Source organism: Procambarus clarkii, chromosome 7 (assembly GCF_040958095.1).
Source record: "Procambarus clarkii isolate CNS0578487 chromosome 7, FALCON_Pclarkii_2.0, whole genome shotgun sequence".
In the NCBI taxonomy this organism is placed as follows: domain Eukaryota; kingdom Metazoa; phylum Arthropoda; class Malacostraca; order Decapoda; family Cambaridae; genus Procambarus; species Procambarus clarkii.
Window position 1 is genome coordinate 23,025,261 of NC_091156.1, and position 15,337 is coordinate 23,040,597.

Genomic DNA, 15,337 nt, shown 5'->3' on the forward strand with positions numbered 1-15,337 from the left:
TAATAATTATAACTCAGCATATGGTAATGATGGATTTACTCTCATGATTTTTATATTCAAATGTTATTACCTTTCAATAAATTTGTCATTTTGTTAAAACTACAATTAACAGCATCTAATGGACGCTGTTAACAGTAGTTCTGTTCAGTTTCCTTAACAAACTTAAGGTAAGGTAAGAAAAGTAATATGAGAGGTATATTTTGGTTAAGCAACTAACACAGCGGTTATGGCATCTTGCAGGCAGCTCAACACGCAGCAGTGATTGTAACATTATCAAGTGTTTTGGCCTGTTATAACAGTAATGTTTCCCATTGACAGCAACGTGGGTGGGAGGTGGCTACATCAACGGGTCGGCCGAGGCGGTGTTCAGTAGTGGCCTAATATGGTGCCAGGCGCCCTTTGGTTACGCCATCAGCCTCATCCTGGGTAAGTACTCACCACACTGGCAGTGACACTGTCACCACTACCTCACCTGGCGCCAGCCTCATCCTGGGTAAGTACTCACCACACTGGCAGTGACACTGTCACCACTACCTCACCTGGCGCCAGCCTCATCCTGGGTAAGTACTCACCACACTGGTTGTGACACTGTCACCACTACCTCACCTGGCGCCAGCCTCACCCTGGGTAAGTACTCACCACACTGGTTGTGACACTGTCACCACTACCTCACCTGGCGCCAGCCTCACCCTGGGTAAGTACTCACCACACTGGTTGTGACACTGTCACCACTACCTCACCTGGCGCCCGCCTCATCCTAGGTAAGTACTCACCACACTGGTTGTGACACTGTCACCACTACCTCACCTGGCGCCCGCCTCATCCTAGGTAAGTACTCACCACACTGGCAGTGACACTGTCACCACTACCTCACCTGGCGCCAGCTTCATCCTGGGTAAGTACTCACCACACTGGTTGTGACACTGTCACCACTACCTCACCTGGCGCCAGCCTCATCCTGGATAGATAACTCACTGTTATCTACCCAGTTCAGCAAGGGTCGTGTACCTGTCAGCACTGGACCATATCTAGGGGCAGGTTACCATGCATGTATTCGGTACACCAGGATGCTCCTAGTAGACACAATTTAATCAAATGGAAAAGTAAACAAATGTATATATAAAGTATATATAAATTCCTCTTTATATGGTATACACACTCACTGCAATATAATCCTACTTCAAGGTTTGGCTATAACAACGTATGTCTCCCAGATAATATTATAACCAAAGACACAAACAAAAGAAATGTTACTAAACTTTAAAATTATGTGTTAAGGCTTGACTACCCCCCCCCCCCCACCTGCGTCTTACAGGAGTTGACTAACACACTACCTACGACAAAAACCACTTTCAAACAAGACACAATCATACTAATATAATGTTTCGCACATTCTAATTGGCTAGAATAAACATTTACTTTTAAAGCGATACAACAGCTGACCATGTTGGTGGGGGAGGGGGAGGCCAGCTAAGGACATAGTGGTGAGGTTGGGCCCAGCCTGGAGCATAGTGGTGAGGTTGGGCCCAGCCTGGAGCATAGTGGTGAGGTTGGGCCCAGCCTGGAGCATAGTGGTGAGGTTGGGCCCAGCCTGGAGCATAGTGGTGAGGTTGGGCCCAGCCTGGAGCATAGTGGTGAGGTTGGGCCCAGCCTGGAGCATAGTGGTGAGGTTGGGCCCAGCCTGGAGCATAGTGGTGAGGTTGGGCCCAGCCCGGAGCATAGTGGTGAGGTTGGGCCCAGCCCGGAGCATAGTGGTGAGATTGGGCCCAGACTGGAACATAGTGGTGAGGTTGGGCCCAGCCTGGAGCATAGTGGTGAGGTTGGGCCCAGCCCGGAGCATAGTGGTGAGGTTGGGCCCAGCCCGGAGCATAGTGGTGAGGTTGGGCCCAGCCTGGAACATAGTGGTGAGGTTGGGCCCAGCCTGGAGCATAGTGGTGAGGTTGGGCCCAGCCTGGAGCATAGTGGTGAGGTTGGGCCCAGCCTGGAGCATAGTGGTGAGGTTGGGCCCAGCCCGGAGCATATTGGTGAGGTTGGGCCCATCCTGGAGCATAGTGGTAAGGTTGGGCCCAGCCTGGAGCATATTGGTGAGGTTGGGCCCAGCCTGGAGCATAGTGGTGAGGTTGGGCCCAGCCTGGAGCATAGTGTTGAGGTTGGGCCCAGCCTGGAGCATAGTGGTGAGGTTGGGCCCAGCCCGGAGCATAGTGGTGAGGTTGGGCCCAGCTTGGGGCATAGTGGTGAGGTTGGGCCCCAGCCTGGAGCATAGTGGTGAGGTTGGGCCCAGCCTGGAGCATAGTGGTGAGGTTGGGCCCAGCCTGGAGCATAGTGGTGAGGTTGGGCCCAGCCCGGAACATAGTGATGATGTTGGGCCCAGCCTGGAGCATAGTGGTGAGGTTGGGCCCAGCCTGGAGCATAGTGGTGAGGTTGGGCCCAGCCTGGAGCATAGTGGTGAGGTTGGGCCCAGCCCGGAACATAGTGATGAGGTTGGGCCCAGCCTGGAGCATAGTGGTGAGGTTGGGCCCAGCCTGGTGCATAGTGGTGAGGTTGGGCCCAGCCTGGAGCATAGTGGTGAGGTTGGGCCCATCCTGGAGCATAGTGGTGAGGTTGGGCCCAGCCCGAAGCATAGTGGTGAGGTTGGGCTCATCCTGGAGCATGGTGGTGAGGTTGGGCCCTGCCCGGAGCATACTGATGAGGTTGGGCCCATCCTGGAGCATAGTGGTGAGGTTGGGCCCAGCCGGGAGCATAGTGGTGAGGTTGGGCCCAGCCTAGAGCATAGTGGTGAGGTTGGGCCCAGCCTGGAGCATGGTGGTGAGGTTGGGCCCAGCCTGGAGCATGGTGGTGAGGTTGGGCCCAGCCCGGAGCATAGTGGTGAGGTCTGGCCCAGCCTGGAGCATAGTGGTGAGGTTGGGCCCAGCCCGGAACATAGTGATGATGTTGGGCCCAGCCTGGAGCATAGTCGTGAGGTTGGGCCCAGCCTGGAGCATAGTGGTGAGGTTGGGCCCAGCCCGGAGCATAGTGGTGAGGTTGGGCCCAGCTTGAGGCATAGTGGTGAGGTTGGGCCCAGCCTGGAGCATAGTGGTGAGGTTGGGCCCAGCCTGGAGCATAGTGGTGAGGTTGGGCCCAGCCCGGAACATAGTGATGATGTTGGGCCCAGCCTGGAGCATAGTGGTGAGGTTGGGCCCAACCTGGAGCATAATGGTGAGGTTAGGCCCAGCCTGGAGCATAGTGGTGAGGTTGGGCCCAGCCCGGAACATAGTGATGAGGTTGGGCCCAGCCTGGAGCATAGTGGTGAGGTTGGGCCCATCCTGGAGCATAGTGGTGAGGTTGGGCCCAGCCCGAAGAATAGTGGTGAGGTTGGGCCCATCCTGGAGCATGGTGGTGAGGTTGGGTCCTGCCCGGAGCATAGTGATGAGGTTGGGCCCATCCTGGAGCATAGTGGTGAGGTTGGGCCCAGCCTGGAGCATAGTGGTGAGGTTGGGCCCAGCCTAGAGCATAGTGGTGAGGTTGGGCCCAGCCTGGAGCATGGTGGTGAGGTTGGGCCCAGCCTGGAGCATGGTGGTGAGGTTGGGCCCAGCCCGGAGCATAGTGGTGAGGTTGGGCCCAGCCTGGAGCATAGTGGTGAGGTTGGGCCCAGCCCGGAGCATAGTGGTGAGGTTGGGCCCATCCGGGAGCATAGTGGTGAGGTTGGGCCCAGCCCGGAACATAGTGGTGAGGTTGGGCCCATCCTGGAGCATAGTGGTGAGGTTGGGCCAACCAGCGTGCAGCATAATGATGCAGTGATGATATATAAAAATTAATAATATGAATTATAGAGCCCCGTAGCCCGGAACAGAACCCCGTAGGCCAGTAACAGAGCCCAGTAGGCCCGGAAGGGAGCCCCGTAGGCCTGGAACAGAACCCCGTAGGCCAGTAACAGAGCCCAGTAGGCCCGGAACAGAGCCCCGTAGGCCGGAACAGAGCCCCGTAGGCCAGGAACAGAGCCCCATAGGCCAGGAACAGAGCCCCGTAGGCCAGGAACAGAGCCCCGAACCCAGGAACAGAGCCCCGTAGGCCAGGAACAGAGCCTCGTAGGCCAGGAACAGAGCCCCGTAGGCCAGGAACAGAGCCCCGTTGGCCGGAACAGAGCCCCGAAGGCCGGAACAGAGCCCCGTAGGCCGGAACAGAGCCCCGTAGGCCAGGAACAGAGCCCCGTAGGCCAGGAACAGAGCCCCGTAGGCCAGGAACAGAGCCCCGTAGGCCAGGAACAGAGCCCCGTAGGCCGGAACAGAGCCCCGTAGGCCAGGAACAAAGCCCCGTAGGCCCGGAACAGAGCCCCGTAGGCCCGGAACAGAGCCCCATAGGCCAGGAACAGAGCCCCGTAGGCCAGGAACAGAGCCCCGTAGGCCCGGAACAGAGCCCCGTAGGCCAGGAACAGAGCCCCGTAGGCCAGGAACAGAGCCCCGTAGGCCGGAACAGAGCCCCGTAGGCCAGGAACAAAGCCCCGTAGGCCAGGAACAAAGCCCCGTAGGCCGGAACAGAGCCCCTTAGGCCCGGAACAGAGCCCCATAGGCCAGTAAATAATAACACCCAATAACTGAGGGGGACATGACGGGAGGTCTTTAACGGCATCACTGACCGTGCCGTAACAATATGTGAAAGTACTAGTACTGTATCATGGTCAGTGACCTGACTGTATCATGGTCAGTGACCTGACTGTATCATGGTCAGTGGCCTGACTGTATCGTGGTCAGTGACCTGACTGTATCATGGTCAGTGACCTGACTGTATCATGGTCAGTGACCTGACTGTATCATGGTCCAGCGAGGCCCCCTGAGAGGACCAGGGGGCCCTGGAAATTATCAATTTCAGTCTCCATAGTAAATTTTATAGAGGTGACTTGATCATTAAGTTTGGCTACAAATTCGTCTTTGTTTACATTTGTAGGCCATATACATAAAATATCATCAACATATCAATATGATATGTTGATGATATATCAATATGATATGTTGATGATATATCAATATGATATGTTGATGATATATCAATATGATATGTTGATGATATATCAATATGATATGTTGATGATATATCAATATGATATGTTGATGATATATCAATATGATATGTTGATGATATATCAATATGATATGTTGATGATATATCAATATGATATGTTGATGATATATCAATATGATATGTTGATTATATTTTGTGTATATGGCCTACAGATGTAAACACAGATGAATTTGTAGCCAAACTTAATTATCAAGTCACCTCTATAAAATTTACTATGGAGACTGAAATTTATAAATGTTTGCCATTCCTAGATGTACTTATTCATAGGGAAGACTTTTCACTAAAGTTTAGTGTCTACAGAAAACCTACGAATAATTTATCTTATGTTCATTATTTTTCAGGACATAGATACAATGTGAAAAAATCAAATTTTTCTTCAATGTATCTAAAACCTCTTCGAGTTGTGACTCCAGAATTCTTAGATGAAGAGTTTAAGAATATTGATTCTATTGGTCTCAAGCTTTGTTACCCACTGAGTTTTTTGGAAGTTTGCCGTAGCAAAGCACGTCGTACATATTATAATAATATATGCAGTGAAAGAATTCGCCCAAAGAATGTGTTATGTTTACCATATTTCTTTTGGTTTGAGAATATTATCAAGGCCTTGAAACTTTTTGATATTCATGTATTGTTTTGCTACGAAAATACTGTTGGTAAGCTATTAGTTAGGAACAGCCCTCGTAGTAATAATTGTCATTTATAAAATACCTTGTAAAAACTGTAATAAGTTCTATGTTGGGCAAACATCTAAAGATTTGAAATGTAGAATTTCGCAACATAAATACTCTGTAAGACATGGCCAATTGTCTAATGCTTTGTTTGTTCATCTGTCAGAAGATGCTCACCAAGTTGACTGGGAGATGGCTTCTTCAATAACGAATTGTAAAAACACTTTTAACAGAAACATAATTGAATCTGCTTTGATACAGATTACAAAAGAAAGCAATTTAAACATTAGCAGTGGTTTATATAACTTAGATCCATTTTTGATATATCAATTAGAGGGCGATTTGAATAGGATCATTGGTACACATTTGTCTCACTAATTCATTGTAAATATTTACTATCCTATGCTATTATTATCCATGTGTGGGCCTGTTGGTGGGTATGAATAGGAGCTGCATCGTATGGGCCAATAGGCCTTCTGCAGTTCTTATGCGGTTCATATTTGTGTCCACCTAATTCCCTTTCATTTGTCATCGTACCTCACCTCACTCCATCATTCTTTCCTGCCTATATATGTCCAATACTTGACCTGTAAAATTACTCCTTCTGAAAGTGTATTAATATACGAAAGTACTTAAGGAAATTCCTGTTTCAATTTTCCTCCGTGGCCTAACACTGTCATATATATATATATATATATATATATATATATATATATATATATATATATATATATATATATATATATATATATATATATATATATATATATATATATATATATATATATATATATATATATATATATATATATATATATATATATATATATAAAAGTTTGTGAGGTACCACCTCTGGTGCCTATGTGGGGACCCATAGCCTCGGAGAAGAAAATAAAAAGTATTCAGAGGAGACCTTGTGGTTTCTCACTGAACACTAATATTATCTTCTCCTACCACCCCCATTCATCATCGTAGAGAGGAAAGATGCCAGGCCTCGTAGATGGGAAAGATGCCAGGCCTCGTAGAGGGGAAAGATGCCAGGCCTCGTAGAGAGGAAAGATGCCAGCCCTCGTAGATGGGAAAGATGCCAGGCCTCGTAGAGGGGAAAGATGCCAGGCCTCGTAGAGAGGAAAGATGCCAGCCCTCGTAGAGGGGAAAGATGCCAGGACTCGTAGAGAGGAAAGATGCCAGGCCTCGTAGAGGGGAAAGATGCCAGGCCTCGTAGAGGGGAAAGATGCCAGGCCTCGTAGAGGGGAAAGATGCCAGGCCTCGTAGAGGGAAAAGATGCCAGGCCTCGTAGAAGAGAAAGATTCCAGCCCTCGTAGAAGAGAAAGATTCCAGCCCTCGTAGAAGAGAAAGATGTCAGGCCTCGTAGAGAGGAAAGATGTCAGGCCTCGTAGAGAGGAAAGATGCCAGGCCTCGTAGAGAGGAAAGATGCCAGGACTCGTAGGGAGGAAAGATGCCAGGACTCGTAGAGAGGAAAGATGCCAGGCCTCGTAGGGAGGAAAGATGCCAGGCCTCGTAGGGAGGAAAGATGCCAGGCCTCGTAGAGAGGAAAGATGCCAGGACTCGTAGATGGAAAAGGAAAAGCCGGAAGGGATTTGTCATGTGCCCAAAGAATACAAAATATCATAACAGCATCGTCAGAGAGACGAATATCAAGAATGGAACAACATTTTTGAAGTTAGAGAGAAAGAGAGAGACACACAGAGAGAGAGAGAGAGAGAGAGAGAGAGAGAGAGAGAGGGAGAGAGAGAGAGAGACAGAGACAGATACAGAGACAGAGACAGAGAGAGAGAGGAGATCCCATAGGGGACACAGCGAGGTTTAGCTAAATATTTACCAGAGAGAAGGAGTTGAGTCAACACTAAGTCTGATGAGATCGAGGAAGACACCATTGGGAGGCTGGAGACGATGATCAGTCGCCCATTAACTAAAGAGAGAGAAGATCACAGCCGGGAACATCAGTAGAGGGAAGACTGAACATCCTGCAGGAGGCTGCACCCATGCTTGCTCTTGTGCCTGAGAGAATGCTTGGAGGGCTGGAAAAGATGCCCAACGAAGCCATGAGGATTATCCTCGGATGCCCTCGTACAACTAAATTACTAAACATGAGGAAGGAACTGAATATTTCATGTGTAAGTGATCGTATCACTGAAATTAATGCTTCAATTGGTATCAAGATGCTTAGGCTAACCCACCCTAACCCCTGCACTGAAGCCCTCCAAGCCTTCTTCCTTGAAGGTCAGCATCCCTCCAAATGGATTACCGCAACTGCCACTGTGCTCAGAATGTATAATATTCATCACCTCTTCCAAGAGAGACAACAACAACACTTTCCTGCCCCATGGGACATCACTTCTTTCCAAATTACTGTCCCACCTTTCCCACCCAAGAAGCTGATTAAAGAACAAACCTTGCTTCGACAAGGCTTGTCGACATTGATTGTCGATTAATTGATTACCATCTTGGACTGTCTTTGAGCAGCCTGAGGGCAGTAATATTCCGAGAACATCATGAAAATCTCGTAGACTTGAGGCAAAGTGCAATTCACACCAGTTCCTTCATCTATCATCATTCTATTATGCAGGAAGAACTTCACGGTTTTAATATGCTTCGACAAGAAGCAAAGTACAATGCCTTAAGCCAAATTAGTACATTGGTCAGAGAGCGCTCCCTTTCCCAGATTATTTACACTGATGGATCCTTCCATCAGTCCCATGGTGCAGCTGGAAGTGCAGTTGTTGTAACAGGGAGAGATGGTTCCTTCTCCCATGAGTGTGGAGCGCGTATAAGTAACTGGGCCTCCACTCTTCAAACAGAATTGGTTGCCATAATCCTTGCACTCGAGCGCGTATATGTATCCAAAGTTGACACGCTAATTGTAAGTGACTCTTTGTCATCCTTGACTGCCCTCAGCTCCCTCAAGGCATAACTGTGACGAGCTTGTCTCTGAAGCTAGAAGCAGATATAATGACATAATCAATGATGGAGTCAGAGTCTGTCTCCTGTGGATTCCTTCCCATATTGGTCTCCGAATGCATGATGAACTGATGAGTTGGCCAAGACTTTTGCTCATAAAGAGGGAATTGATTATCATCTTGGACTGTCTTTGAGCATCTTTAGGGCAGTATTATTCCGGGAATATCAACCAATTCTCGTAGACTTGAGGCAAAGTGAAATTCACACCAGTTGCTCCATCTATCATCATTCTATTATGCAGGAAGTACCGCACGTCTATGGGTCATCCAATAATGTTAGCATACTTCTAGATGTTACCACTGCCAGGCTTATACTTTGCCTCATTATATAATGGAGTGGGAAAAAATCGCGGAACTCAGAGATAACACCATCAATGGTGTCCAAGAAATGTGTAAGTACTTCATTCATAATGATGAATGAAGTACTGCCAGGAATCTTAGCCAAGTATCCACAATTTGGTTACTGTAGGTAATGCATGCACATGACTGTAAAGCTGCCGCCCAGTTGGGTGGGTGTGGAGCACATGACTGTAAAGCTGCCGCCCAGTTGGGTGGGTGGGGAGCACATGACTGTAAAGCTGCCGCCCAGTTGGGTGGGTGTGAAGCACATGACTGTAAAGCTGCCGTCCAGTTGGGTGGGTGTGGAGCACATGACTGTAAAGCTGCCACCCAGTTGGTTGGGTGTGGAGCACATGACTGTAAAGCTGCCGCCCAGTTGGGTGGGTGTGGAGCACATGACTGTAAAGCTGCCACCCAGTTGGTTGGGTGTGGAGCACATGACTGTAAAGCTGCCGCCCAGTTGGGTGGGCGTGGAGCACATGACTGTAAAGCTGCCGCCCAGTTGGGTGGGTGTGGAGCACATGAGTGTAAAGCTGCCGCCCAGTTGGGTTGGTGTGGAGCACATGACTGTAAAGCTGCCGCCCAGTTGGGTGGGTGTGGAGCACATGACTGTAAAGCTGCCGCCCAGTTGGGTGGGTGTGGAGCGCATGACTGTAAAGCTGCCGCCCAGTTGGGTTGGTGTGGAGCACATGACTGTAAAGCTGCCGCCCAGTTGGGTTGGTGTGGAGCACATGACTGTAAAGCTGCCGCCCAGTTGGGTTGGTGTGGAGCACATGACTGTAAAGCTGCCGCCCAGTTGGGTGGGTGTGGAGCACATGACTGTAAAGCTGCCGCCCAGTTGGGTGGGTGTGGAGCACATGACTATAAAGCTGCCGCCTAGTTGGGTTGGTGTGGAGCACATGACTGTAAAGCTGCCGCCCAGTTGGGTGGGTGTGGAGCACATGACTATAAAGCTGCCGCCTAGTTGGGTTGGTGTGGAGCACATGACTGTGCTCCACAGTCACAATTTACAACAATAGAAACAATAGAAATTTCTAACAATTTACAAAAATAGAATGTTGCTTAGAGAATCTAACAAACCGTGTCCCAATCATCATCATGCTTGGTGACTTCAACTTACGCCATCTACAGTGGAAAAATGTGGCAAATACAGTTTTACCGGAGAGAATTCCAGGGAGCAGTTTAAGTGAACTGGTGTAATGATACCAGGTCATCTGATACACAGATGACCTCCTGCACATTTGTGACAGAACCAACAGTAGCAAATAGTAGAACCAACAAGGAAAGAAAACACCGTAGATTTTATTTTAGCAAACAATGATGCACTGATTAGGGACAGACTGATTACAAATACATGTTACTCGGATTACAATGAATTTGAAGTTCAGAGAAGCATGAACAATGGACCTGTGCACCCAGTCTCAAATCCAAGATCTCAGCTAATTTAATTTCAATAACAAGCAGATTAAATGCGAACAAACAAACAAACAAAGCCCTCACAGAAATATGCTGGAAAAAACAGCTAGATAATACAAACTTAAACCAGTACCTTGAGGAAATGTGCCCCGTGGCACTAGAAATACTGTATGTGCAGGTCACATACCACTTAGGAGAGAGAGAGAGATGCACGCTGGAACGAGGACGGTGCGCCCTCTAATAGGCGACGAAAACAAATTGCAGAACATCTTAAACACTCAACTCTGTCCCAAGAACGACAATGGCTATGAAGAGAGATAGAAACGATTGAGCTAAATTTCACAGAATCATTTGAAATCCAGGAAAGGCAAAGAAAGCAAAAGTCCATAAGCGAAATAGAGAGTAATCCAAAATACGTTTCCTCATATGCAAAATCTTAAACAAAAACTACATCTAATTGTGCTCCTGCTCAAGAGTTAAGGAACCTTAACAGATGACAACAACGAGATAAGTGAAATACTGAGGCTTCAGTACGATTCTGTGTTCAATGAACAACTGAACACATTTAAGCTCAATGATCAAAAGGAATTCTTTATGAAGGCAGCACCACCACCCAGCCATATATCAAATGTCACCCCAACCCCACTCGACATTAAAGTAGCCATATACAGCATGCCCATTCACTCTGCACCAGGCCCAGACTCTGGGAATTTTATATTCATCAACAATTGCAAGAAAAAAAAACCAGTATCACAGGAAGTAAACATCCTATACAGAAGGAGCCTAGATACTGGCATCATCCCTGACATACTTAAAACAGCGGAGATCGCGCCATTTCACAAAGGCGGTAGTAAAGCAGATGCAAAAAATTATAGACCAATAGCTCTAACTTCACACATCATAAAATGTTTGAAAGAGTGTTAATAAGTAAGATTACAAATCACATGGACTCACATCTCCATAACCCTGGACAACACGGGTTCAGAACAGGACGCTCCTGCCTCTCACAGTTGCTGGATCACTGTGACATGGCCGCAGGTGCCATGGAAGACAAGCAAACACAGATGTAACACACACAGACTTTACAAAAGCTTTAGACAAAGGTGACCATGGTGTGTTACAGTGTGACAAAGGTGACCATGGTGTTACTGCACACAAAATGTGTGCAAAAGTAATTACTGGCAAAGTAGGGATCTTCAACTTGATCTTCGACTTGCTAACGAACAGAACGCAGAGTGTAATAGTCAACACTAATATCCGGATCATCTACTGTGAAAAGCTCAGTCCCCCCCCCAAAGGGTACCGTACTTGTTCCAGTACTCTTTCTCACCCTAATATCAGCCATAGACAAGGATACAGACTACAGCACTGTATCATCATTTACAGATGACACTAGGATTTTCATGCAAGTAGACAACATAGAGCACACAACAAATTTTCAAACTGATGTTAGTCGGGTCTATCAATGGGCCACAGATAATAACATGAAAGTTAATGAGCATAAGTTCCAGTTACTGCATTATGGAAGAAAACGAAAACGTCAAAGCAGAAGCCATTTATAAAACACAGTAAACTCACACTATTGAAAGAAAATAAATATAAAAGATATCGGAATAATCATGTCAGACGACCTTACTTTTAAACAACACAGCAAAGTAGTCATCACAGCTGGAAGAAAAATGACAGGTTGGATAACAAGGACCTTCCAAACAAGATATGTCACGCCAATGATGATACTTTTTAAGACACTAGTGCTCTCTAGGGTGGAATATTGTTGCACACTAACAGCTCCATTTAAAGCTGGAGAATTTGCTGACCTGGAGAGCGTGCAGAGATTCTTTACTGCTAGAATCCACTCAGTAAAACATCGAAATTATTGGGACCGACTAAAACGTTTAAATCTGTATTCCCTAGAGCACAGGCGGGAGAGATACATAATAAACTTGGAAACACAGAAATCACATTAACGTGATATATATCAAGGAGAAAATCCACTGGCACTATAGGTGGAGTCTGACCCACGACCCACTACGACTGGCAGAGAGTTCCAGTACTCGCCTGACAATGCCGGGGTCATAGATTCGCGCCCACCTATAGTCCCAGTGGATTTTCACACGTGGACATTATTAGAGGGGCTGGTCCCAAACCTGCACACATAAATAACACCACATGAGACCAGAAGGCATGGCAGGATGTGCAGAATACCCCCGTTGAAGAGGTACTCTGAGAGAACTCTATCATCATCAGAGTCCCGAGACTGTTCAACATGCTTCCACTACACATAAGGGGCATAACTGGCCGACCGCTCACAGTGTTCATGAGAGAACTGGATAAACACCTCCAAAATATACCTCCACTAGAATATTATCTAACAGTGCACAGTTACAAACCCAATAAGATTTCAACTACGAGTCAACAGAGCAGAAGAAGTTGTCAAACACGTTGGACATAATTTTACTGAAGCAATCATACGAATCATAAATACTCATACTCCGCCTAAACAAAACAGAAACAAGTAACATTTAGTGGGCCAGGCTGTGACTTGTACGTAAGGCTGCGAGCAGCCGCATCGAACAACCTGGTTGATCAAACCAGGAGGCTTGATCGGAGACCGGGCTGCGGGGACGTTGAAATTATTCTGGCTTCAGAGTGTAATTTTCGTGATATTAAGGAGTCAAAGGTGTCAGTGTGGTGACGGCACATATAAGTCTTCATGTCTTGATCACAAACTGCAAATGTTATTAGACTTTAAGTGGAACATTCTCTGGTCTGTGGCATCTGAGGCCAGCCTGCCGCTGGTCTGTGGCCAGCCTGCCACTTGTCTGTGGCTTCTGAGGCCAGCCTGCCGCTGGTCTGTGGCTCCTAAGGCCAACCTGCCGCTGGTCTGTAGCTCCTGAGGCCAACCTGCCGCTGGTCTGTGGCTCCTGAGGCCAGCCTGCCGCTGGTCTGTGCCTCCTGAGGCCAGCCTGCCGCTGGTCTGTGGCTCCTGAGGCCAGCCTGCCGCTGGTCTGTGACTCCTGAGGCCAGCCTGCCGCTGGTCTGGGGCTACTGAGGCCAGCCTGCCGCTGGTCTGGGGCTACTGAGGCCAGCCTGCCGCTGGTCTGTGGCTCCTGAGGGCAGCCTGCCGCTGGTCTGTGGCTACTGAGGGCAGCCTGCCGCTGGTCTGTGGCTACTGAGGGCAGCCTGCCGCTGGTCTGTGGCTACTGAGGCCAGCCTGCCGCTGGTCTGTTGCTCCTGAGGGCAGCCTGCCGCTGGTCTGTGGCTCCTGAGGGCAGCCTGCCGCTGGTCTGTGCCTACTGAGGGCAGCCTGCTGCTGGTCTGTTGCTCCTGAGGCCAGCCTGCCGCTGGTCTGTAGTAGTGTGAAAAGGCGCTACGAAGGACCGTTTTGCTTTTTCCAGCGGTCCTTCGTAGGGCCATGGGTTTTTCCATGTTTATCCCCAACGGTCCTCCGTAGCGCCTAGTCCATTTCGTTACCCCGGCGAACAAGTCAAAGTTTTTTATCAACGGTCCTTCGTAGGGCCATGGTTTTTTTCCATATTTTACCCAACGGTCCTTGGTAGTCTCCTAATATTTTCATTCATTTTATTGTCCCCTCCCGAATGTCATATAGAATTTTCCAACTGTTATATTAAAAGGTTCGCTCCTAGGCCCCAGCCATTTTGTTTCAAGGGGATTAAAAGGTCCCTCGTAGTCACACATGTTTTTCGTTACCCCAGTGACCCATGCACAGGCATCGGTCAATGACGTCATCAGCTAGCCAGTCTTCATCTTCCCTGAATAAGTCCGTTTTCTGTTATAGTGTAATTATTCCCATTTTCAATATTTATAGTAAAGGGGGATTAAAAGGCTGCCTTCTGTCAAGCCTAATGTACAATGACATCATCCATTATAAGCTCGTTTTTCTCAATAAGGTATTTCCATACTATTGCCAATTTTTCTAGGATCATTTCAAAGCTAAGATTTCAAATTAACACGAGAAATGAGTTCAGCTCTGTCACCAAAGGAGTATTTACCCAGGTCTTTTTCCTAAATCTAAAACTTATTCCAGTTTATACCCATTGTTTCGTGTTCTATTTCGTGTTTATAGCCTATTAATATCCCCCTTTATCATGTCCATTCTTTAACACCTCTATCATGTCACCCCTATTTCTTCTTCTTCTATCTAGAGAATGTAATTTAAGCTTTGTCCATCTTTCTTCAAGGATCGTTTATTGAGCATAGGGCAAATAAAATTGAAAACTCACTATCATCCATTTGTATGAAAACAGTCCCCTGCCAGGCGTGGTGACTTCAATGCGATTTCAGTACTAATCCAATATTACTGCATAAACTAACAGTCCCCTGCCAGGCATGGTGACTTCAATGCAATTTCAGTAGTAATCCAATATTACTGCATAAACGCATAAATATATATATGCGCATCTCACATTCACTCAAAACATACATACCACACCTTACTGTAGCACATAACAGATCAAAAAAATACTCATTCAGTAAAAGCAAGGCCTTCTGCAAAGTACCTTTTTTTGTGACGTCATCATCCCTAATGTGGCGTGAGGCGTCAACGGTCTAAATGCGGATCCCAGGAGGTTAACACATTAGTGTGAACTCTTAATCTGGCTTAATACCTCGACTGTACTCTGTGCTTCATCAAAGTTGATATTCAGCTACAATGGCTCGTATTTTCGCTCATTGCTCATATTTTCTGATATTCATAAACCCGATCAAACCATCCTAACCTAACCTAACCTATCTTATTATATATAACAAACAAATACAATGCTACAGTCCAGTTATTGTTGTTGTTTAGTGACATCGTGAAAAGCAACCTCAGGTAGGTGTCAAGGTATTACAGTACCTTACTGGTCAACTATGTAT

At 47.3% G+C, this 15,337-nt stretch overlaps 1 protein-coding gene across 1 annotated transcript in view; it reads left to right on the forward strand.

Moving 5' to 3' along the window:
• Positions 1-15,337, forward strand: part of LOC123761449 (high-affinity choline transporter 1-like) — a 1,078,813-nt gene that overhangs the window by 348,621 nt on the left and 714,855 nt on the right. The window contains exon 5 of the mRNA XM_069313981.1: positions 319-426. Coding sequence (XP_069170082.1) covers positions 319-426 — 108 coding nt within the window. The remainder of the gene's footprint in view (positions 1-318; positions 427-15,337) is intronic.